The 23488-nt window shown below is 33.9% G+C and overlaps 1 protein-coding gene across 5 annotated transcripts in view; it reads left to right on the forward strand.

The window, feature by feature from the left end:
• The window catches only part of Mpp7 (MAGUK p55 scaffold protein 7), a 233377-nt gene that overhangs the window by 167641 nt on the left and 42248 nt on the right, over nucleotides 1-23488 (forward strand). For all 5 annotated transcript variants that reach the window (XM_078023471.1, XM_078023470.1, XM_078023474.1 and 2 more), the window contains 6 exons: nucleotides 67-198; nucleotides 3762-3843; nucleotides 4333-4418; nucleotides 7498-7572; nucleotides 7774-7970; nucleotides 8463-8527. In XM_078023471.1, coding sequence (XP_077879597.1) covers nucleotides 67-198; nucleotides 3762-3843; nucleotides 4333-4418; nucleotides 7498-7572; nucleotides 7774-7970; nucleotides 8463-8527 — 637 coding nt within the window. The remainder of the gene's footprint in view (nucleotides 1-66; nucleotides 199-3761; nucleotides 3844-4332; nucleotides 4419-7497; nucleotides 7573-7773; nucleotides 7971-8462; nucleotides 8528-23488) is intronic.

The raw sequence follows: 23488 nt of genomic DNA on the forward strand, positions 1-23488 counted from the left end.
TACAGTGTGAAGTGTTTGCCTTTTTGTGTTTGATTAATGGTTTTTACCAACTTTTTAATTTTACAGGCTTTGCTCTCTGTACATGATACTGTAGCTCAAAAGAATTACGATCCTGTACTGCCTCCTATGCCTGATGATATTGACGATGAGGAAGACTCTGTAAAAATAATTCGGCTGGTGAAGAATAGAGAACCACTGGTGAGTTTGGCCTACCTTGTGCAGTGTACTTTTATATTTCTTTACTTTAAAAAGTTGGTGATGCTATCTTCCAACTCAGCCTCAATTTGATTGCATGTTTCAGGCTAAGTAACTATTTAAAAACAAAAAAAAATTAACTTCTAATACTACCATATAGAAAAACATCCCTTCAACTTGAATGAAGAAATTTAAAAAGTATTAGTTGGTTTTTCCTTTAAAAAAAGTATTAAGATTTTTAAATGTCATTTTCAAATGAGAATATGAAATTAAGTGAGGACAATTACTTGTCTTGAATTTTTTCTTGTCAAATTTATAACTATATCAACTTTAGTTTGACAATTATTGTAAAAATCAAGTAAGACTACTGGATGAACAACATTTTGTTATTCCTTCCTTCCTTCCTTCCTTTTTTTCTTTTTTATGCAGGGGGTTGAACTCAGGCGCATTTTACCACTGAGCCACACCCTCAGCTCATTTTATTTGTTATTTTGAGTCAAGGGTCTCCCTAAGTTGCTGAGGCTGGCTTCAAACTTCTGGTCCTCCTGCTTCAGTCTGGGATCACAAGCATGTGTCACAGTGCCCAGTTAAAATTTTAAATTTTTAAAAATGTACTAACCAAAAAATTTGAAAGTATTTATTTTCAATATTAATTGTCAAATGATATCTGTCAGTTTAGGGAGAGATGGTTGTTAGAAGAGACACAAGACTGCAAAGTTCACAAAAACAATAAAATTCCCTAGTAGGTTAAGAGTCAAAGGCATCTTCAGGAGAAGTAATTCTAGTAATATGAATCAGAAATAGGTGTCCTCACACAATAGTCTACAAAGCACTGAATAATCTAGTTCTCTGCTTCCATTTGACACTGCCGTTCCTGCTTCTCCCCTTTTTCTTCAACCATACTCCTTATTGTTCCTTATACATTCCATTCATAGGTTCCCCTTAGCACCTTTGAACCAGCCATTTTTTTCCTCTCTCCTTTGGCTAACACCCTCTCCTCTTCCTAGTCTTTCTTTACTCACTTCAATGAGGCTGTGTCCTTATAGATTGCTCTCTACCTGCCCTGGCATCCGGATCTTTCTTACTCAGCTCTTTCTCCTCCCGCTTCTATAAAGCTTACTACCTTCTAATATAATATATAGTATACCAAGTATTTCATCGCTTATATTATCTCTGTGTCCCTTTTGTTTTGTTCACCAACATATTGCAAGTCCTTGGAACACTGGCACATAGTTCTCAGTTGACATTTGTTGACTTCATTGACTAAATCAGAGGGACCAGCATTAAACACACAAAAGAAATTGTGATGGCTCTATATTGAAAAAAGCACACTTCATAATATGAAGAGAGAGTTGTTTTGGTTATCTAGTTGTTTTTTACAAAACATCCTCAAATGTGTGGCTAATAACATATTATTTCTCACAGTTTTCGGGGTTGGTAGGCATAGCCGGGAGGTTCTCAGTTGAAGTCCCTTAGTAAATACTGTCTGATGGTGGCTGAAGTTGAAGTCATCTGAGAGCTTCTTCATTCACATGATTGATGCCTGGGCTGGAAGCCAAAAAATTGGGGATTGGTCCAGTATCTTTTTCTCTAAGTGGCATCTCTATTTGACCAGCTTTGGCTTCCTCACTGCCTGGTAATAGTTATGATTTCTTAAAAGACAGCTGAATTACCATTGAGCAAGTATTTCAAGCCCAGATGGCAGCTACAAAACTTATCATTTCCTTAGAAACCTCAAAACCATGTTCCACATGCACACACAAGAGGGGAAGGAATTGATCATGTCCACCTTAAATACAAGCCACCATAAGGCTTGTGAACTCATGAACTTGAGGACAAAATGAACTGTCAGCAAAGTTTATGGAAAGATTTAGGATAAGCAACAAATGAATGATAATACTATCTGGTCAGATTGCCAAAGATTCCTGTTCACTTCATATTTGTTATTTTATGTTAGATAAATTATGGCCATTTGGAATTTGATTTTTCATCAATAAAATTTAAAGTTAGATTACTAGGCTCTTCTGCAATTTAGCCTACTATGGTGGGAATCTTAAGACACATTCTTAAGGAATGAAAGTTAATGTAATTAAAGTAATTAATTACACCAGTAATTATGGCCAAGAGTTAGCTATTTAAATAAAAGCAGAAACTACAAGTAATTGGTGGGTCTAATTTTATGACAATGGAGAGATGCTGATTCAAGTACTTGGCCTTGTCTGCATGTATAGATGGTTAAAAAAAAAAAAAAGGCACATCCTCTCACTTAAGTTTTGATTTTTATTGTTAGGTATGTTTATATCTGATAGTTGTCATATATATAAAGTATACTTATTACAAAAATGGATTAGTATTGTATACATATCTGTTTTTCAGTGAAATGCATGTGCTTTTTCAACAAACTTGAGAAAAGTTCCACTTCCTCAGGAAGAATTCTGCCACCACTTCAGGTCTACCTTTTCACTGATGCAGCCTAAATGGCTTTTCTAAACCAATGCCAGTTTCTTGGAAGGAAGCTGATGCAAAAGCTTTCAAAGTAACCATTTGCATCTGATATTCTTACAAAGCAGCATTCTGTTAATTTGTCTCTTTTTGAGATTTTTCTTAACATTATAGCAGAATGTTTGTTTGTTTATATTAGGTACAATCTGAGTTCATTAAAACAGATCTGTTACCCAGTGTGGTGGTGCACGCCTCTAACCTCAGACTCAGGAGGCTGAGGCAGGAGGATCACAAGTTCAGAGCCAGCCTCAGCAACTTAGCAAGGCCCTAAGTAACTTAGTGAGATCCTGTCATTAAATAAAAAATTAAAAGGGCTAGGGATGGGGTTCAGTGGTGAAGCGCCCTTTGCGCCAATTCCTGGAAACAGAAAGGGGAAGAGAAGATATCCATTCATTTACGTTAGCAATAGCAGTAACTGATTACCAGCGTTGTTGTTTTGGTTTGGTTTGGTTTTCTATTTCTTGAATATTATCATGAAGCTTCTTTACTATTGCAGCTTCATGTAACAGAGGGATCATTAAACTCAAAGTCTGATAACCTGGGCCTTCCTCCCCTCCCTTCCAATGCTGGGGATCCACACCCAGGCCATGCCCCTAAGCTCAGCAAATGCTCTCCCACTGAGTATACACTCAAATGACTGTTTAATTCATTACATGTCCTTTTGCCTGTTGGACATAATTATCAGTATTCCACCTTCATCAAGGATTATTATAAGTATAAAATTAAATGAGAAAGTGCTTTTAAAAAGTAAAAATAATATTCAAATGCAAGGTATTTAATAAAAAATGTTTTTTATCTCTATAGTTTAAGGAGATTAATTTTTTTTAAAAAAAACTTAAAATTGTGCTGAAATGCTTAGGTGCTATGTAGATAGAATTTCTTTACCTTATAAGGAGTGTTTGTGGGAAAGATGGAAAGATGTCTCTGCTTCTTGCCTCATTCCTTTAATTTTTTTTTTTTGTAGTTGTTTTCACTTTTTCCAGATGAATGTCCTTATTTCTGTCTCTCCCTTCCTACCAACCAGTGCACATTCACCCACAATTTAATTTTTTTTTTTTTTGAAGGGAGCTACCATTAAGAAGGATGAGCAGACCGGGGCGATTGTTGTGGCTAGAATCATGAGAGGAGGAGCTGCAGATAGGAGTGGTGAGAGTCTAAATGTTCACTGAATATAGACAGATCACATTGTGTTTCATGACATTCCCAATATATAACTTAAAAGATGACACTCTTTTAACATAATATGGGAACCTCCATAAATAAATGATGAATTTAACTCTGTGGTCTTAGTGTGCACAGGCTTTCAAAGTTATTTTAAGACCTGTTGCAGTATTTCTGATTTGCAAAATACCATTAAGAGCATGCAGCTTTTTAAATAAAGAAATATTATTTTATGAGATGTCAATAATGTTTGTTTCTAGACAAAGACCCAAGATACTGTTATCATTTTTGCCAGCATTATTATGCTATATTCTTTGACTCATTGCAATAGAGAGGCACGTAATCTGAAACCTGAGAAGTGTCTCCTTCTCAATCTTTAAATGTGCTAAAGGAGCTAATGATGATTTAATTATGGAAACAATTGAAAATTACAGTTTCTTTTATGGGTTACATTGCCTATTTTGTATTTGTCAGGTCTTATTCATGTTGGTGATGAACTTAGAGAAGTGAATGGAATACCAGTGGAGGATAAACGGCCTGAGGAGATAATACAGATTCTGGTAAGCTATAAATTTATTTTAAAATAACAATGAAAATAAAATCAACTCACTAAATTTCAGGTTTTTCAGACCTGGTTTGAAATATACAGGATTTGGATTTAGTAGACCAAGTCCCTGTGTATCTTTGAAAAATACCTTAATTTATTTGTACCTCGGTGTTTTCATTTTCAGAATGAGAAGAGTTAAGTATCTCACATGTGTTAAGGGTTAAATGAGGTAATGTATATAAAGAGTTTAGAGAAAGGACATGGACTCTCCCAGAGTAAGTATAATCAGTCAGTGAGTGGTATCTATACTGCTAGAGGGGATGAATCCGTCATTGTCCTCCTCTTGAGACAGCCATCTTGCAGGCTGTGAATTCTAGTATGCAAGTCACAAGTCTTGAAACTGATTTAGAAGTCTTTTGAAATCCAAAACTTGAAGGCAATTGTTTTAGGCCTGCACACTGTTAATTCTTAAGTTTGAAGAAACTCCATAAAAGAAATGATAAATATTAAGGAGATATACTTAACTTGATTTGAACATTACACAATACATATATGTATTGAAATATCACATGGTACCTCATAAATATGTACAACCTTTATATTTTTATATATCAGTTGAGAAAATGAATTTAAATTTTAAAAGGAGGGGATTTTATAGGAGCACATAGAAATAATGACAGAGTACATGACAAGACCTCAAAGGGAGATTGTTGTTTCAACCAGGAAAATTCTAGAGACATGTGCCTCATCCATCAGTTCCCTCTCTCATCCACGTGCTTGCACATTGAGTTTAATCACACCCCAGGATCTGGAGCTGAGCCTTAGCATCACCTTCATCATGGAGGGGGGTGGGGGGCAGAAAATGAAAGCATTTATAAATCAGAAAAAAAGGATAGTCTCTACACTACACAGAAAAATAAATTTCCAATACGTTGAGTATTTAAGTGCCAAGCATCACAGAAATTACACAATAAAATACATGTAATTTTTATAATTGTAAGGTACAGGAAGACTTTTTAACCTTGATTCAAATTGAAAAATAACAGCTGTTTCTACTGAACTCAAAATTTTCTGTACAGAAAAAAAGACGCCATATTATAAACTTACGAGGCAAGTGAGATTATAGGGAAATATTTACAATATATATTATAAAAAGATCACATTTTAACATGTATTAAAACCATAAAAATCATTAAGAAGATATTATAAAAATCAGGGATATTTATATATACAATTTAAAAAAAAATTGAAAAACACTGGATTTCATTGGACTTAAAAGCTTGCTAATGCACAGAGTTGGCCAGAGTATGGGGAAATAGCTGTTTATGTGCTTCTGGGGATGGGGTAAATTAATAGGGTTTTTGAGATGGCCCTTTAAAACCATCAAAATTTTAAATGTGCATATCCTTTATTTAAAGATTCAACTGTTAGAACTTAATCCTACAGAAATAACTTGGCAAAGGTTTAAAAAAATTTTTTTTTTAAATATTGGAAACTTCGAAGAAGATTGCAATCATTTAGATGATGATTTACTGGGAAATAATCACAATGGCTGATAGACTTATGTGACTTAAAAATAATAGTACTAATAATAATTGCTAACAGTAACTGATCTCTTAATAAATGATACTGTTCTGAGGGATTTCCCTCCATTTTGGAAAATACACATAAGGTGGGAGTGGTGGCAAATGCCTATAATCCCAGCCAATGGGGAGACTGGGGCAGGAGGATCACAAGTTTGAGGCCAGCCTCAGCAACTTAGTGAGGCTCTAAGAAATTTAGTGAGACTCTGTCTCAGAAAATGAAAATGGCTGAGAATATGGCTCCGTGGTTAAGTGCCCCTGGGTTCAATTCCTGGTATCAAAATAAATAAATAAATAAAATATACACATAAAAATTGGAAAAGTCTGAGTGGATTATAAAGAAGATCTTGCTTTCTCTTTACCTGTGTAATTCAGTATTAGACTGAATTCTTAGTAAGATTTGTTAATTATTTTTGTGAATGTAAAAACAGTAATGCCATGGTAACAAAGATCACTCCTTTATAAATTGTGTTACTTACTGTGTTGGGCTGAAACTGAGGCCACTATAGCTTGATAGAGCTGACTCTGTGACATTTTCCTACCCAACTTTCAGAAACTACCAGTAAGTTGAAATTGGCTAAGGTGGGAGCATTTATACCATGGAAACTGGCCGACAGCATCATCAGCCCCACACCCTTTCAGAGTCTTGATTTACCAGCGTATCACTGATACTTGCATGGGGATGTCTTCCTCCTCTCTTCTCTCCCTCTTTGCCTTCTTTCCTCTCTGCCTGTCTTGTTTTCTTATTCCTTTCTTCCCTTTTTTTCTTCCTTCTTTATCTCTTTTAAACATATGCCAGGCTATTTAGTGCTTTTCTGGAGCTTTAAATTAAGCAGGAGTAACAGATCTTAAGAAATAATTGCATAAATACTTATGACTGTGATCAATGCTAAAAAGAGAGAGGCAAACAGAATATGAGAGTGTATTTAAAGCGGGGGCCTATCCTCGACTGAGTCAACAAAGATTGGTGATGCCTGTTTTGATTAAACTTAGAATAGACACTCTCTCTTCATCTTTTAATGAATCTATTGTATTTGGTATCTTACGAACCAGAACACAACATATTTGAATGTTCCTTATTTTTTCTTGTGGTCATTGCTGCTAAATGAATCATGTGTTTATAATCATAGTACTACTGACAGTAGAAGTATTTTGTCTCAAAACACATGGATGCCAGTATGTAAATGTAATAGCCTGAACTTTGCACATTATATTTTGCGTTTCTATTTTGAAGTAGCTTGACATGGATGATAATATTGAGGGAGGGATACCTTAGAAGTACACAGAAAGTAAAAGTGAATTTGGTGGTTAATGTTTTTTAACTTACTTGACAAACTTTAGAGCTTTCTCACATTACCGGAATTTCTACAAAAATAGTTTCCTCAGTTTGGTCTAAGAGCAGTAATCCTAAGCTTGTAAATTTTTAGATGCATTTAGCTTTCTACCTATTTTATCTTATTTTTCCTTGGCAAGAGTTTTCTTATGACTCTTTCTTTCACCCAATATCAGGGTCAGTCTCAGGGAGCAATTACATTTAAGATTATACCCAGCATCAAAGAAGAGACGCCCTCCAAAGAAGGCAAGGTAATCTTTTCTTAAAAATATTTTTGCATGTGGGAAGTAAGTTTTTTTTTCTTTTAATACATATCCACTTTTTCCCCACAAGTTTATTTTCATATTTTAGTCATTTGGATCATTATTTCTTAAATATACATTGCAAGAATGTAGGCCATTTCACATTTATTTTTTTTATATTTATTCTTCTTCAATGAAACTTTCTTCCAGATGTTTATCAAAGCCCTTTTTGACTACGATCCTAATGAGGATAAGGCAATTCCATGTAAGGAAGCTGGGCTTTCTTTCAAAAAGGGAGATATTCTTCAGATTATGAGCCAAGATGATGCAACATGGTGGCAAGCAAGGCATGAAGGTGATGCCAACCCCAGAGCTGGCTTGATTCCCTCAAAGCATTTCCAGGAAAGGTGAGCTCCTGGCATGGAATGGTGGCCTTTCTTCAACTGACCTTTTGTTCTCTGAAAAATTTCATTTCATCATAGTTGCGATAAAATAAGCTTTAAAACCCTGCCTTAGAATTCATTATCCCTTGGGTTTGGATTTCTGTTTTGTCTAAGTAAGTATGAATAATGACCAAAAATAATATGACAGTACCGGGTCATCTTAAGTTTTTGTTACAAAGCAAATGGAAAACAGCCCATTAATATCTGATAGTGTTGTGGTGGAAAGGTCGAGAAAAACAGTTGTTTCAGGAGCAGTGCAAATAATTAGAAAAATTTAAAGTAGAAGGTTTGTTTTATAACTGGAGAAAATTGCATTGTGTTTTTCCCTACCTAACTTGCAAGGTTGGGTTTTCTTTTCTTCTTTTTTTTTTTTAAGGATTTTTAATATTTTGCTGCTGCATTAACCTCAGACATATGCTGAAAATTGATAGGCGTATTGACCTTTTATTCCTCCAGGAGATTGGCTCTGAGACGACCAGAAATACTAGTTCAGCCCCTGAAAGTTTCCAACAGGAAATCATGTAAGTTTGTTAATAAGAATGCAGAGTAACTAAATCCTGCTATTTATTTTTGACTATTAAAGCAGGTGCTCATGGAAGAAAACAGAATCGTATTATCTTGCAATAGCTTTTGGATTATCATTTTTCAGGAACCAAAGACGTAAGAAATTCACAGTAGGAATATTAATGTGAATCTTGTGAAGAAAAGTGTGGTTGGAGATGTTTATAATAAACCCATGACTCACTCTTTAAGAAAATAACTCAAAACTACTGCTCTCTTTGATTTTCAAAGTTAACTATTTTGTAAATGTAACCTAGACTACAACTCTTCTTTCTCTAAATTCAGGAGATTTGGGCAGGATATTTCCAGATAAAGATTAGTGCAAAAATCCCACCATTTTCTTGGGCACAAAAGCATTTGTGCCTAAGAATAATTATGGTTCATAATTCCTTTCTTATCCACAGATTATATCCACAAATTATAAATTATTAAAACTCTGACCTTTGTTTCATATGATTGGATTTTATCACCAGACTAGATTTCCAGAAAATGTAAGAATAAGTAAGAAAAAGAATGATGTAGAGCTACTGAAAAACATTGTTTTTTTTTTCTTTCATCTTACCCTTCTCTCAGCTTTTCTTGACTTCCCACCTCATGCCCTCTCAAGTCTCCAGTTCATAAATTTCAGTTTAATCTCCCTAAATGTTTCATGGTTCTGGTTTTCTTTTAATAGTTTTTTTTTAAAGTCCCTTGTTTTAAGCATAGAAATTGTACATTAAAAAGTGAAATGAACAAATAAATGGCCCTGGAATTTTACACCAACATCTGTTTTTAGTATTGTTGCATTTTTCACATCTCCTGTTTTTTCTGTCAGTTTGTAGAATCTTAGAGCCCAGGAATCACATAGTAAGGGAGCCAGACTACAGTTGACTATAAATCCCATAGCAAGCAAATACTTTAAGTAGAACATTGATTCAAAAGCCTGCTTGTTCTTGCTACATTAAATCAGTGCAGAAGGAAAAAAAATTGTCATAATACGCGTGGCATCCTAAGACATTAGATGGCTTAAAATTTAATGGTGCGTTATTTCTAAGCATGACGACTTTTCATTGGCAACACCCTACTGAAAGGAACGTTGAGACATTCACCTGACTGGCTCTTTCAGGGAGCATTAGATCAGAGGTGTACCCACATTTAATGGATAAACTGAAATATGACTACTTAAAGCCGAATGCAGACTCAAGTTTGTTTGAATCATAAGACAACTTAGAAATTTATGATTTGTTATAATTATGATTTTTTGTTTATTTAAAATTTTAAATCAATTGTATTTCTTTGCAAAACTATATACACAAAGGTTATTGGCTTTTCAGTAGCTCTCCCACATTGAATTTGGTATAGATGTGTGTGAATTTAAATGTGAGAAGAGTGTGTGTATATGCGTGTATGTAGACAGCATTAATTGTAATAAAAGTTTTTTCATCTGTTGATTTGCACAGTTTCTTTTTGATGTTAACACTTCAGTGTTTAGATCTGAGAAGTATTCATTTTTTTGACTTTTTTTTTTTTGGCTTCTTGAATGCCATTTAGAAATGTTTCTTGATCTTCTGTTTTCTTACTTCTCCTACTTTTCTCTTTTCTTTTAAAGTAGGTATTGATTCACTAAAAGATGTATTATTTGTTCTCATATCTTGGTGTTATTAATTTTTAAGTAAAGCTATCCAAGGATTATCCAAATAAATCTTTAGGCTATGGTAATATGGCCTTGTTCAGAGACAGTATGTTTATGTGAAAATTATAGAAGGCTAGTGTCTTTATTCTGAAAGAAATGAAATTCTGTTTGATCTTTGAATATTGTTTTATAAATTTAAAGTCTGTTCATAAGTCATTGTGTTGGTTCTGAACATTCTTAGTGGCATTTAAAAGCATTTTAACCTGTGCATTTGGTAGTGATTCTTTAAATATAGCTGTATCATTTAAAGGTCATCTGACTCACTGCTTCTTAGAGTCAACATTTGGTACTTAGATTTTTGGAATAGGAAGTTTATGTTATCATGCCCTTTGCTAAATTATAATCTATAAGGAAAATAAAAATTTGGTCTAAAATAATTTTTATGATTTTGAATATTCATGAAAACTTTAAGAAAAGTTTCTTACAGTGCTAAATAAAATGTTAAATTTCTGAAAAATAATTCTTTCATGTTGGTGTTACAACTTTATGAAAAACTTATAGTGATGAAAATTTTCCATACTTATTTTTACAAGTGCCTTTAAGTGCTAGGAAGATATTATAAGCATTGGGTCTGGAATAATGAACTTAGTCATCTAGTAATATGTGTTAAATTGGTTAATTTTTGTTCCTGGGTGATTGCTTATATTGCTATGATTTTACTCTGTATTTAGTTCTTAAGTATATCACCATACTGAAATTTTCCATGGAGAAAAAGTTCATAGAAGATGACTCTGGAACTGTAGAGGTTCAATTAATATTAACATAGAAAGCAAAAAGGAATGGCAAATTCTAATCATGTCATCTTTGCAGTTATATTTGTGCTAGAGCTCTGGTACCTGACTCTAAGGTAAATAAAGTCAGGAGATATGATAATAAGAACCTCTTTAGGCTTTGAAATTAGCATTCTTATGCAAAACTCACAATGTAGGTGGCATTCATCTTTGTAGCTTGGTTTTTATCTCCTCTTAAGAATCTTGGCCTATTTACATATCCAGAAAATAGGCTTCCCAAACAAAATAATTTGCTTCCTAAAATTGAACATTACTAAAATCAAAAAAATGGACTATATTTTTTAAACAGAGACAAAACAATATAATTTTATTCTTGGTGAATGAAATAAATAACCTCTACCCTAATAAAGTTTATAGTCTTTTAATATTAGACCCAAGCCAACCTTTACTCAGGCCAAAATTTCCCCTAACTTCTTTCTTTTTTATCTTTTATTTATTTTATTTTTTTAAATACACAACAGCAGTGGAATGCATTACAATTCTTATTATACATATAAAGCACAATTTTTCATATCTCTGTATATAAAGTAAGTTCATGCCAATTTATGCCTTTATACATGTACTTTGTTTTTTGCATTACAATTCTTAATACACATATATACCACAATTTTTCATATCTCTGTATATAAAGTGTGTTGACACTTAATTCAAGTCTTCATACATGTACTTTGTATAGTGATGTCCATCACATTCCACCATCCTTGCTAATCCCCTGCCTACTTCCCTTTCCCTCCCACCCCTCTGCCCTATCTACAATTCATCCATTCTTCCCATGCTCTCCCTCCCTACCCCACTATGAGTCAACCACCTTTTATCAGAGAAAACATTCGGCATTTGTTTTTTGGGGATTGGGACTCTTAAAATGAAAATATTCTTAAATCTTAGAAGCTTAATATGGGGACTCATCTCCTTTCCTCCCCTTTTCTGCTTTTTGGAGGAATTGCCTTTGCAACAACAACAGCAGCAACAAAAATCTCTAATAGAACTTTATTTTCCTTCCTCCCATCATCTAATGATAGGCTTCCACCTAATATATTTGTATCAGGAACAGAGATAAAAGAGCAGACCTAGATGTCTGATAGCCTTTCTTTGATATGATGAATTTTGGTTTATTACATAAAAGAGGAAGTTTAAGTGTTCTGGAAATAAGTATAGGAGAATCTTATGTCTCAAGTCACATACAGGAGTAGTTTTTTATAATGGAAACTTGGCAGCTTACATTTCTGTTTCAAAATACTTTAAAGTAATTACTTTTGTAGTTTTGCATTTATATAGTATATGATATCACCTGACCTAAAAGAAATGTGAATTTATTTGAAATATTGTTTGTTCCTCTTCTATTGAAATCTAAATGTGTGTGTTAAGAATTCTTACTAATTACATTAATGCTGACTTCAATAGGATATAATTTATATTTAAATGAAATATAAATGGTATTCAGGAAGGATGGAGAAATAGCTCTTTGTTATATAGTATATATTACAACAGAACATTCAAGTATGATTTTTATTTTTAGTACTTATATTTCCTTTTTTAGTTATAAAAGAGTAAATACCTGAACATTTCTAATATGACAATTTAAATAACACTAATTTGAAATATTTTAAAAAGTATCTCAGAAAATTTGTCATAAAAGAAATGAGAGTAGTTTTTGACATTTTAAAGCTTAGAACTTAAAACTAAAATTTTATAATTTGTTTCAACCAATTTTAATTGTTTATGTGCATAAAAAGAAAATATTTAAGAGCAGACGCATGATGTCCATTCAAACAAGGTGTTACCTGCTTCTTTCAAGACAAGCACACAATTGAATGCAGATCACTTTATCCAGGGAAAGAATTTTAAGCACTGAAATAATGAATTCCCTGTACATGGTCCCAATATCTTAGAAGGCCACATATGTAAGAAATATATGATAGGAACTCTACAGGTTGTTGTAATAAAGCTTTTCAAGTTGAGTACATTCCTCCTGGCATACTCAATAATATTTATTCAGTGTTTTCACACATAGAGTTAATTCAGAAACAAATAGATTGCTTATGTTGTGAAAATTAGGTTTGTATGTGTAAACTTTGTGAAACGTTTTCTTAATGGGATTTTCAGTAAACAGAAACACATGGAGTTTTTTTAAAAAAATTCTAAAAGTATTTTCCTTTATGGATTAGTCAGCTTTCTGTTATCTTAGCAAATGCCTGAGATAATCAACTTATAAAAGAACAGGTTTACTTTGGCTCGAAACTTTGAAGGCCCCAGCCCATGAATGATGGAGCTTTGCTGTTTTTGAGCGTATGACTAGGCAGTGCACTAGGGTGAGAGCATACAGTGGAGCAAAGCTGCTCCCTGGGTCCCACAGTCCCTTTCAAAATCACACCCTCAGTGACTGGAAGACCTCTCACTAGGCACCATCTCCTAAAAAATTCTACCATTTGCTGGTAGTGCCAAACTATTGACCATGCCTCTATCCAACACATGGAAATGTGGGAGACGTTCCAGATCCAAACTATACTATTTTAATATTTATTAATAACATTTGAAAGACCCAAAAGTTCAAGGTTTGTGTAGAAAGAGGTGCAAATGAACTAGGTGTTATAAGTCTCATGTCCTATTACTTTCTTGATTATATGGATGAGGTATTATTACCACCTTTTAGTCTCAGTAAACTGCCTTCTCTTTGCATATCTGATAGTGTTGCTTCCAAAACACCCTCAGAATAGATTCTTCTAGTTTGATGGGTTTTAAAACATTTCTTGGATTTTGTCCTGGGGACCCAGTGCCATGCAGGTAGGAAAGAGTAAGTTAATGGTTAAAAATCTGGTCTGTGGACATGGATTATTGCAGAATTTTAGGGGAGATTTTTAATAGGAGGGTAAAGGAAATAGAAAAGCAGATTTTGTCTTGCCCATGTGCACAATACCTCAACAGTATAGACCTAAGATTGCTCCAGTTGTCAAGAGTGTCAGATATGTACCACTAAGAGTTGTATCCAGTGGAATGGCCAATTGCAGAGCTCATCTCATGTTCCTCATGAGAGCCTTTCCAGTCCATTCACAGAGACAGTAAATTAATCTCTTTCTCATCTTCTGTTTGTTGTGTCAGAGATTGAAACCAGGGGTACTTTACCACCAAACCATGTCCCCCAGCCCATTAAATGTAACAGGGTCTTCTGAGTTTTTTTAAGGTCTCCCAAAGTTGTGGAGGATGACTTTGAATTTGTGATCTGGGCCGCTGGGATTATAGGCCTATGCCACTGTGCCTCGCTTAAATTTGTCTCTTAATGTGCTTTTTGACCTCCTGTGGTTCTCTTTTCTCTCCTGTTCTTCAGTGCTGCAAGTTAGTGGATGGTGGACTCCTGATAACATTGGAAAAAGAACCACTCTTGGGATGTTGTGGGGAAACTTCAATAGGGAAATGTGTTGGAAGGTAATGGGAGTAGACAGGAGACTTGGAAAAAACCTCATGTCTTTACTTCTCCTCTCATTTTATTTTCTAGCCCAAGGACTGAGTAATCATCAATGATTTTAGCATGATAATATAGCATTATAATTAGACACTCAGAAGTCTGGAACCAGACTATGTCTACATCCCATATTTGCCACTTAATGAGTGTTGTCCCATCTGTAAAATGGAGATAATAGTATTGGCCTTATAGAGTTGTTGGAGAAATAAATAACTTTATGCATTTAATGTACCTAGAACAGTTCCTTGAATATAGTAAGAACCATGTGGTTGGCTCTCTTCTGTGATCAACTTGTTATATATATATATATATATATATATATATATATATATATATATATATATATTCCTTTTTCTAACTTGCTAATTCTAAGAGAATGTGTTTCTTTGTTTTTCCTACTTATGTCTATTAAGCATGAACTTGCTACTGGATACATGTGTGTGGCTTTGTCGTGCTAAAATATATCATTCCTTTTCTAAAGAATTGTATGGGGAAATATTCTTTTGCAAATTTAGCAGCATATTCATGACCTTTTATTAGAGTATGAAATATCCGTATCTATAATATAGAGTGTTTATTTTTATTGTGGATTGGTCTTGACATTTTAATTTTTTGTTTTGTGGCATGGTTTTTATCATCTGATTACCATGACGTTGAATCTTTAATCAAGGATGCAATACTCAATTTATCCTAATATTCCTATCAAAAAATGTAGATACTGCTTAACAATTCACTTTGTAGCAGAGTCCAGGAGATTTCATGATTATTGGTTGTAACTAACTACTCATTATTCCCTCATGCCTATATGTTTGGTAGGGTTAATCTATATCATATAGTTTGCTTTTTATTTTCTGATGATTTATTTTAGGTGCACATCACATTTTGGAGCTACAAGGAAATATGCATATACATTTAAACTCAAAACTTGGGTAATTCATAAAATGAGCCTGAATACTATTGGTTTGCTTATCATATTTGCTAATATTTGTCAAGTAGAACCAACACAGTTAGAAGACCCATGTGTATTTGAAAATAAAAATACAATGGTATATACTTTGCCCAAAGTGTTTTCTGACTGCCATTTTGTAGTTGCAGAGAAAGTGAGCAGAGAAGTGTTCTTACTGCTCCTATTTACTCTATATAGTCAAGTTGTAAAATATTTTTTATCTTAACTCATGGTTTGGTTTGGTTTTGTGGATGTTCCCAGAACATTTTTTCACCCATTACTGAAAGTAAGTCTCATCAGATTTAACTATCCAATTAGTAATTTAAGAACTGTTTAGGACTTTCTTTTTTTAAGATACTTTTTATCAGATAATACAGATGGAATGAAAACAAAGATCTACCTGACTCATTTGATGTGTATAATAAATTGATCATTATCAGGATATTTAGACATTTTAAGGGCAAAATTTATTGTTTCTAAAATTCCTTCTTCTTTTGACCATATTTATCATGAAATTTCTTCAAATGTCTTAAACATTGATTTATAAAGACAACCAATCTATGAAAATAAATCAAATTCCCTTATTCAAGGTATCATTTTGAAAAATTGCTGAGGATTTTTTTCTGGTTATTTCCCCTTTTGGTTGTTACATGAAGGCTTTAAAAGCGTAAAAGTCATTTTAGACTAAGTCTATACTGCAGTCTAAAATTCTAATTGTTAACTAATAATTTTGAAACATTTAAATACATTTCTTTTTTTCCCCTTTGGCTTTTCTAAGATGAGGAAACAGTTGAGTGTGGTAGGTGTATTTTTTTTTCCCCCTTGGATGCAACATCTTCCCACGTTAATTGTATTTTCTGCTCATTTAACCATATCCTTTCTCATTTTCTTTGTGCTTCTCAGAGGAAATTAAAGGTACATGTATGAAAGTTTCCCTGAATAGTCTAGTAATTTATTTAGTGATCCTAAGTAATAGGATTATAGCAAATATACCGAGCAGTTATGAAAGAGAACTTTCTTGTACATCCATACCTCCATCTTGACATTTCAGTACCAAAAGTCATGGTTGTACTTTGTTTTTGAAAGAAATGTACTTTTCATCTGTTTTTATTTTTTGTTTGTTTGTTTTTTGCTTCTCATAGAAGAAATATAGGATGTAATCTAAATAGCACATGACATTTGTCTCTTTTGTCAGTAGTCTTGAAGGTGAATAAAGAATGTATTCAAATATACTGACATATGTTCAGTGTATTTAAATATATTGACAGACTTACTTTGAATAAGGATATAGCGACCATCTTCTCAACTTTATTATTAGTATTATTAGTAGTAAGAGTACTAGCAGTTTTGGACTGAGCCCAGGGACTCACACATGCTAGGCAAGTGCTCTACTTCTGAACCATATCTCCAGTCTGTGTTAATCTAGGGGTGTATTTATTTGAATATTGGAGGCTAAAATCTTAAGTACATAATCAGTGTTCCACTGCATGGCACATTGTTTACTTTCAACTATTTTTTAAATAAAAATGGAAATATTATTCCTTTATTCCTTTCCAACATGGAATGAGTACCTGTCAATAGAAAGAATATATTTTAATCTTAACCTTTTTGTCTAATCCAATGAGCCAAAATAAGTGCTATACTTTACATGTTGTCCAAGAGCCTGATTTACCAAAGTCAATTTTCTTTGGGCATCAAGTGCTATAGTTTTATTAACTGTAAAAGCAGAAACATTTCAGACAAGTCTTTTATAATAATTTTCTTGGAACTTCATCAAGGAACCTCTGAAGAAGTTGAAAAAAAAACCCTGCATGATATTTCAAAATATTAAAACTTAAATATAAAACAAAATGTTTTATGTTTAAGAGTGGCATTGTGAAGGCTGTTCTATGCTGTGCTTTACGTGATTGTTTTGAGTAATTTATTTTTTGCATCTGTGGCTGGGCTTCTAACTGTTCTGCTTTATTTCTTGGCTTTTGTTCTGTATGCTTTTACACTCCATCCAGAAGATGCTGAATATGCTGGTAACAACAGTGGAACATATATAGGTGAGCAATTGGTCATGGAAGAGGATTTCTTTCTTTCTGTTGCTTTCTTCACAATTATTATTTATCTTAAATGAGCATATTTGCATTAGCATGCTCTGATATTAGTGGGGGTAGCATGAACCTTTGTATTACACAGGCTCAGTGGGCTGGACACAAAGGATTTCATAATGTGCCTTGGTTACTAGTAACTCAGGAAGCTTTCTAGACACTCTAGCTTGGTAAAGCATTATATATATTTTGATAGAGGATGAAAATGCATTCCCTTGGTGCCATCCTTGTATTCAAGTAACAATGTCTATACTTTTTAAATCATCTGATTAATTGAGTTAATTACTCAAAACTTCTAAAAAAAAAACCTTTTTTCTTCTTGAATAACTTTTAAATTTTATTTTGTTATGATTTGCTATTCCCATAATGTGGATAAATAACCATTGTCTGAACTCCATATATAACTGGACCTTACCATTAATTTTCTAATCTGTATTGGAAGGAGAAATTTCTAGTTTGGAGATACCAAGGGATGGTCTGAATGGTGGCAAAGATATCTAGAAATCATTAGGGCATCAAAATTATCATCATCTGCATTTCACTTTCAATCTCTCCCATTTTAGTCATCTTTAAGCATGTTGAGAAGTTCTTTCATTACTGATTATAGGTAGTAGTGTGAAAACACAGAGATCAACTGCTTCAGCATCCTTAAGATTAACATTTATATACACAATGATACTATCTCCTGATTAACAAAGAAATTATTTAGATATTGTATGCACCTGTGCATATATATTTAAAACATATTGTCTCCAATACCCTGAAGTTTTTAGTATTATATCCATTTTACAAAATTGAAAATAAGGCCCAGAAAGTTTACAGTATTTACCTAAAACCTAGAAGATAGTAAATGATGCATCCTGAATTCAAATCCACGTTTGTATTAAAATACCTATCCTCTTATCTTTTACAATATGTGCTTCCCTCTGGATTTTCATTTTATGAAACAAAACAAACTCTGTGCATATATGGAATATTACAGTTTGTAGTGTAGAGAAAATATGAGAGAATTGAATGATCATTAATTTTTTACTTGTTTCAGAAAAATAGTGTGTGCTAGATAATTAACACACGCTGTGTTAATGAACACCTCTCCTTATATCCCTAATCAGCCTAAGTTACCAGGAATTTATTCCCATGATTCCGTGGTCAGCTGCTGTTCTTCTGGTCTGGTTCAGCTTGAGGTGCTTTACAGTCTGGTGTGTTGGCTGGGGTCTGGTTGATTTGGCGAGCTCAGCTGGGTAAACTTGTTTGTTTCACATGGTCTTTCACCCTGCACTAAACTCTGCCCACCACGAGTCTTGAGTCTGGAGAGCCACAAGAAAAAGAAGTCTCCAGCCTGTGAGTGCTTTTGAAGCCTTTGCCTGCATCACATCTGCAATGTCCCATTGACCAAAACCAGTTTCCTAGCCAAGCAGAATCAGTGTGAGAGCTTGGATACTGGGAGGTATGATAAGATACAGTTATTACTGCTTGCATCTGCTGATTCAAAAATAGACAGTTGTACCTACTCTGCCTGCTTTAGGATTTTATGCTCAGTGAATTAGATAGAATATATACTTCCAATGGATCCTTGTGACACAAAGTAACATGTGGTGAGTACTGTAAAATGCTGATTCCAGAGCAAGAGGATCCATTCAACTGAGGCAGTCAGAGCCTTAATCCTCAAGAGAGAACATTACAACTGGCACCAAAGGTCAAATGAAATTCTAGTTAGCAGCAGGGGATAAAGATGTAAGTGGCATGGTTACATCTTAGTTTGGTTACTTGCCAGTGTGAGATCTTAAACATCAAGCCAAGTAATTTACACATTTCTTGAAGTTTTGCCTAATTTTTATACTTAGCATTATTGGTACATCATAATTATTTATAATAGTGGAATTTGTTATGCCATATTCATATATAGATTCAAATATATTATGTATTATATTTCAATTAGTACATTGTAATTATATATAAAAGCAGGATTAATTCTAGTATATCTGTATATGGACAAACCATAATTTGGTAAATTCTCCAGTACTTCCCTTTGCCCTTCCCTCCTCTATGCCTCTCAATTCCCTTCCTTTACTCTATTTGCCTTTGTTTTAGTGTGCTTTCTTGCTGATGTGACTTAATCACCCAACCATAACAATTGTAAAGGAGGAAAAGTTTATTTAAGGGTTCATGGTTTCAGAGGTCTTAGTCCATAGAAGTATAGCTGCATTTCTCAGGGCTCTAGAAGAAATCTAGCACCATTCCTCAGGGCTTGAGATAAGGCAGAACATCATGGTGGAAGAGTATGGTAGAGGGAACCAGCCTATGTGATGACCAGGAAGCAGAGAAAGAGATCTCCACTCGCCAGATACAAATATATACCTCAGAGCCACACTCCCAATTCCTACCTCCTCTATCCACATCCTACAACTTCAGTTAGTTACCACTCAATTAATCCCTATCAGGGGATTAATTCACTGATTGGGTTAAGACGCTCACAACCTAATCATTTCTCCTCTGAACCTTCTTGCATTGCTCACACATGAGCTTTTGGGGGATACCTCATATCCAAAGCATAACAGTCTTCCTTCTGTTTTGGGGTGGTCCCCTCCTTTTTTAAAATCCTCACCCACTTCTCTACTTCCTACATATGAGAGAAAACATTCAACTCTTTACTTTCTGAATCTGGTGTATTTAGCATGATGTTCTCCAGATCCATCTACTTACCAGTAAATGACATAATGTCATTCTTATTTGAGGCTGAATAAAGCTCCATTGTGTATAGATACCCCATTTTCTTTATCCATTCATCTGTTGAGACACACTTTGGCTGGTTCCATAACTTGGCACCTGTGAATTATGCTTCTATAAGCATTGGTATCAGCATCTTTCTTTGTATAAAATTGTAGGCAAAGAACAAAATGTAGATTTTTACTCTTGAGTCTATTTTTAAACATTTAGAAGTTTTTTTTAAAATGAATATTTAATCAGTAGATTTGAATTAAAGTCCAAAAGTAAAGAGATGGTCAACAATATGGAATTCTTTACAGAGTATGCAGAAAATGATACGCAGTTGGATCTAGTAACTTGGAGTCACTGATAACATCTGAGAAACAGTTTTACTGGGAGCCAAATTGCAAGGTGTCAGGAATAACAGTTGACAGTGAAAGATAGCAATTGAGTTCAAGGCAGTTTTTATAGCTGAGGATAGGAATATTTTAGTGAGTAAAGATGTATGATTATTTTTGTAAGCAGAGATGATGATTCCTATGGTAGGATTGAATATCTGAGATAGGAAATAATTGCTAAAACAAGCCCAGGACTAGATTGGGTGGAATTAAGAGTTCGTTGGATAAAAGAATTTTGCATGAGCTGGTGAAGTTCAGCATGAAAATATCCCATGACCTAAAAAAATCATTTCTTTGAAAAGACAGCGTTTGTGCCCCCAAATGACCATTCTATATCACCCAGTTACAGATGAAAATAGGAGACCATATTGGTTTAATGAGAATATCATGAATCATAATATAAAGCTGGTGGCTCACAGACAATTAACAGGCTATGTTTAGACAAAGATATACTTTTGGTTAGACTTGCAAAATGAGCAATTTATATAAAAATTTAGAGCTCCTTTGGCAAAACAAAAGATTTGATCAGACTAGGCCTTCACATCCCAACGTCATTATCTTAATTTGAGCTAAGTTATGGATAACTGCTTAAATGGGACACGGTCTCTCTAGTTATTCAGTACAATCCCCACCACTCCCCTTTATATTGCCAATTTTTACAGGATATCAGTTAACATTCTCCTGTTATATGTGTACTTCATCTGTAGTTTTATCTGTTGAGAAGTAAAAGTAACTCAAGAGGATTTTAGAAAAATAAGACAACTTATTTCTTCAAGGACTGAATATGGTATATTACCATTGGCAGAATGGCACTTGATTTTTGTACCTGTCTGGCCTGGATAGGATTTTGGATTTGCAAGCCGTGGTTATAGAGTGTAGCTATTCACTGCATTCAACTCCTAGTCTTAGAAATAATCGTTCCCTTTCCATACTTTTCTATGGCAAAGGGAAAAATCCAGCCAATGAAGTGTAATATGTTTGCATTGTGTTAGTCAATTTTTTTCGAAGTAGAAAATGCCAGAAATAATAAACTTAATAAGAGAAAATGTTTATATAGCTCCAGTGTTGGAGATTTGCAGTCCACAATCAATTATTCCTATCACTTATGGGGCCCATAGGGGCACATCATGGCAACCACACTTGGTAAAACCATTCGCCTAATGGGCAAGACACAAGAAGAGACCAGAACCCTACAGTTCCCTTTGATGGTATGGTCTAAAGGACTAGACCCCATCTCTTAAATTTTCTACCACCTCCCAATAGCACCACTTTGGGGAACAGGGCTTTAACATATGGACCTTTAGGGATGTTACAGAACTAAACTCCAGGATGCATTATGATATCATTTGTTCCTGGTCTACATACTTGTTTTAACATACAGCAAGAGACCATCACAAGGGTTATTATGTACATAGAAGTTTCTTTAGATACCACTGAAATAAGAGAATATAAGAAGATATCTGAGAATAGAAACATATAACAAAAGAATTCTGTTTAAAAAAGAATGTGTATAAACAAACCATGTTTGGGGGGGGAAAGAAAGAGAAAGAGGGAGAGAGAGAGAGAGAGAGAGAGAGAGAGAGAGAGAGAGAGAGAGAGAGAGAGAGAGAGAGAGAGAGAGAGAAAGGAAGGAAGTTAGTTCATTTAAGGAATCATTTCAACCAGTGACCACAGATTAGAAGTTGATTCTTTTGCAAATTAAACCAGTTTGATGATTCTCTTAGTTTTATTTTATCTTGTTAAATAGTTCCTTTGTTATAGATAGATTAAACAAATCTATCTATCTATATTATCTAGATTAAATTATGTTGTGGAATTCTGATTTCCCTTCAAAAGCCAAATTATTAAAACACCTACAGATCCTGTTTTAAAAAGAAGTCTCATAAGCAACATGCTAACATAAATGGCAAAACTTATTTTTGGTAGAAGTATATATTTAACAAACACCTTAAAGTTTGCAGTGATTTAGTGCAACTGTGACTGTTTAGTAGTTTTTCTTCCTTTTTTTCCTTTAATCGTTTTGCCTCCTGCTGGGTTACTTTGTCAGTTCTGGTTAATTTGGTGAGCCATTTCTGTTTTGAATATTAACTTTTCTTCTGTTGCTTCCATCTTCTTCGGGTCTTTTGGTTGTGTTTTACCTTTTTCTGTGCCAACTTTTGCAGCATATAGACATTTTACTGTAACATAGCTAAATCTGTTAATTATTTCCTTTTTTGTCTTCTGAGGTTTCATTTATATTTTCCACAACAAAATTATTTAGAATAATTTAAAATTTTATGTATTTTTAAATGTCTTTGTTAGTGCATTATAGTTATACATAGGATTGGGGTTCATTTTAGCATAATCATGCATGCATAGAATATAATAATTTACTTCATTCTTATCAAAATACTGCATCCATTAGATATGAAATTGTTCTATTGGTGGAAAACCAATAGAATATCAGAAATTCCATATTGCTGTATGAAATAAGTTGTTTGAAAAGTCCAAATAGTATTTCAATTCTGCAAACTAAAGACAGGAGCCCCTACCTTCTTCTTTCCCAGTCCCATGTCCTCTCTTGAGAAGTCTTTTTAGCTTTGGTTGGCAGTTTCTTCTTCTATGTACAAAATATAACTTTCTTATAATGCTATTTCTGGATTTTTAAAAACTATTTCATGTGCCTGTTATGTTTTAGACCCTGTAATGGGCACAGAGTTTCAACTGGGATCAAAGCAAATATCTTTCTTTCCTAGCACTTCCATATTGGGAATAGGGGTGGATACTAAATAAACAGGGGTGTATAACTAAACAAATTATATAATCCATTAATTGGGAGTAAGGGTGGATAACTAAATAAATTATATAATCCACTG

The sequence above is a fragment of the Ictidomys tridecemlineatus genome, chromosome 10 (genome assembly GCF_052094955.1).
Source record: "Ictidomys tridecemlineatus isolate mIctTri1 chromosome 10, mIctTri1.hap1, whole genome shotgun sequence".
Taxonomy (NCBI): domain Eukaryota; kingdom Metazoa; phylum Chordata; class Mammalia; order Rodentia; family Sciuridae; genus Ictidomys; species Ictidomys tridecemlineatus.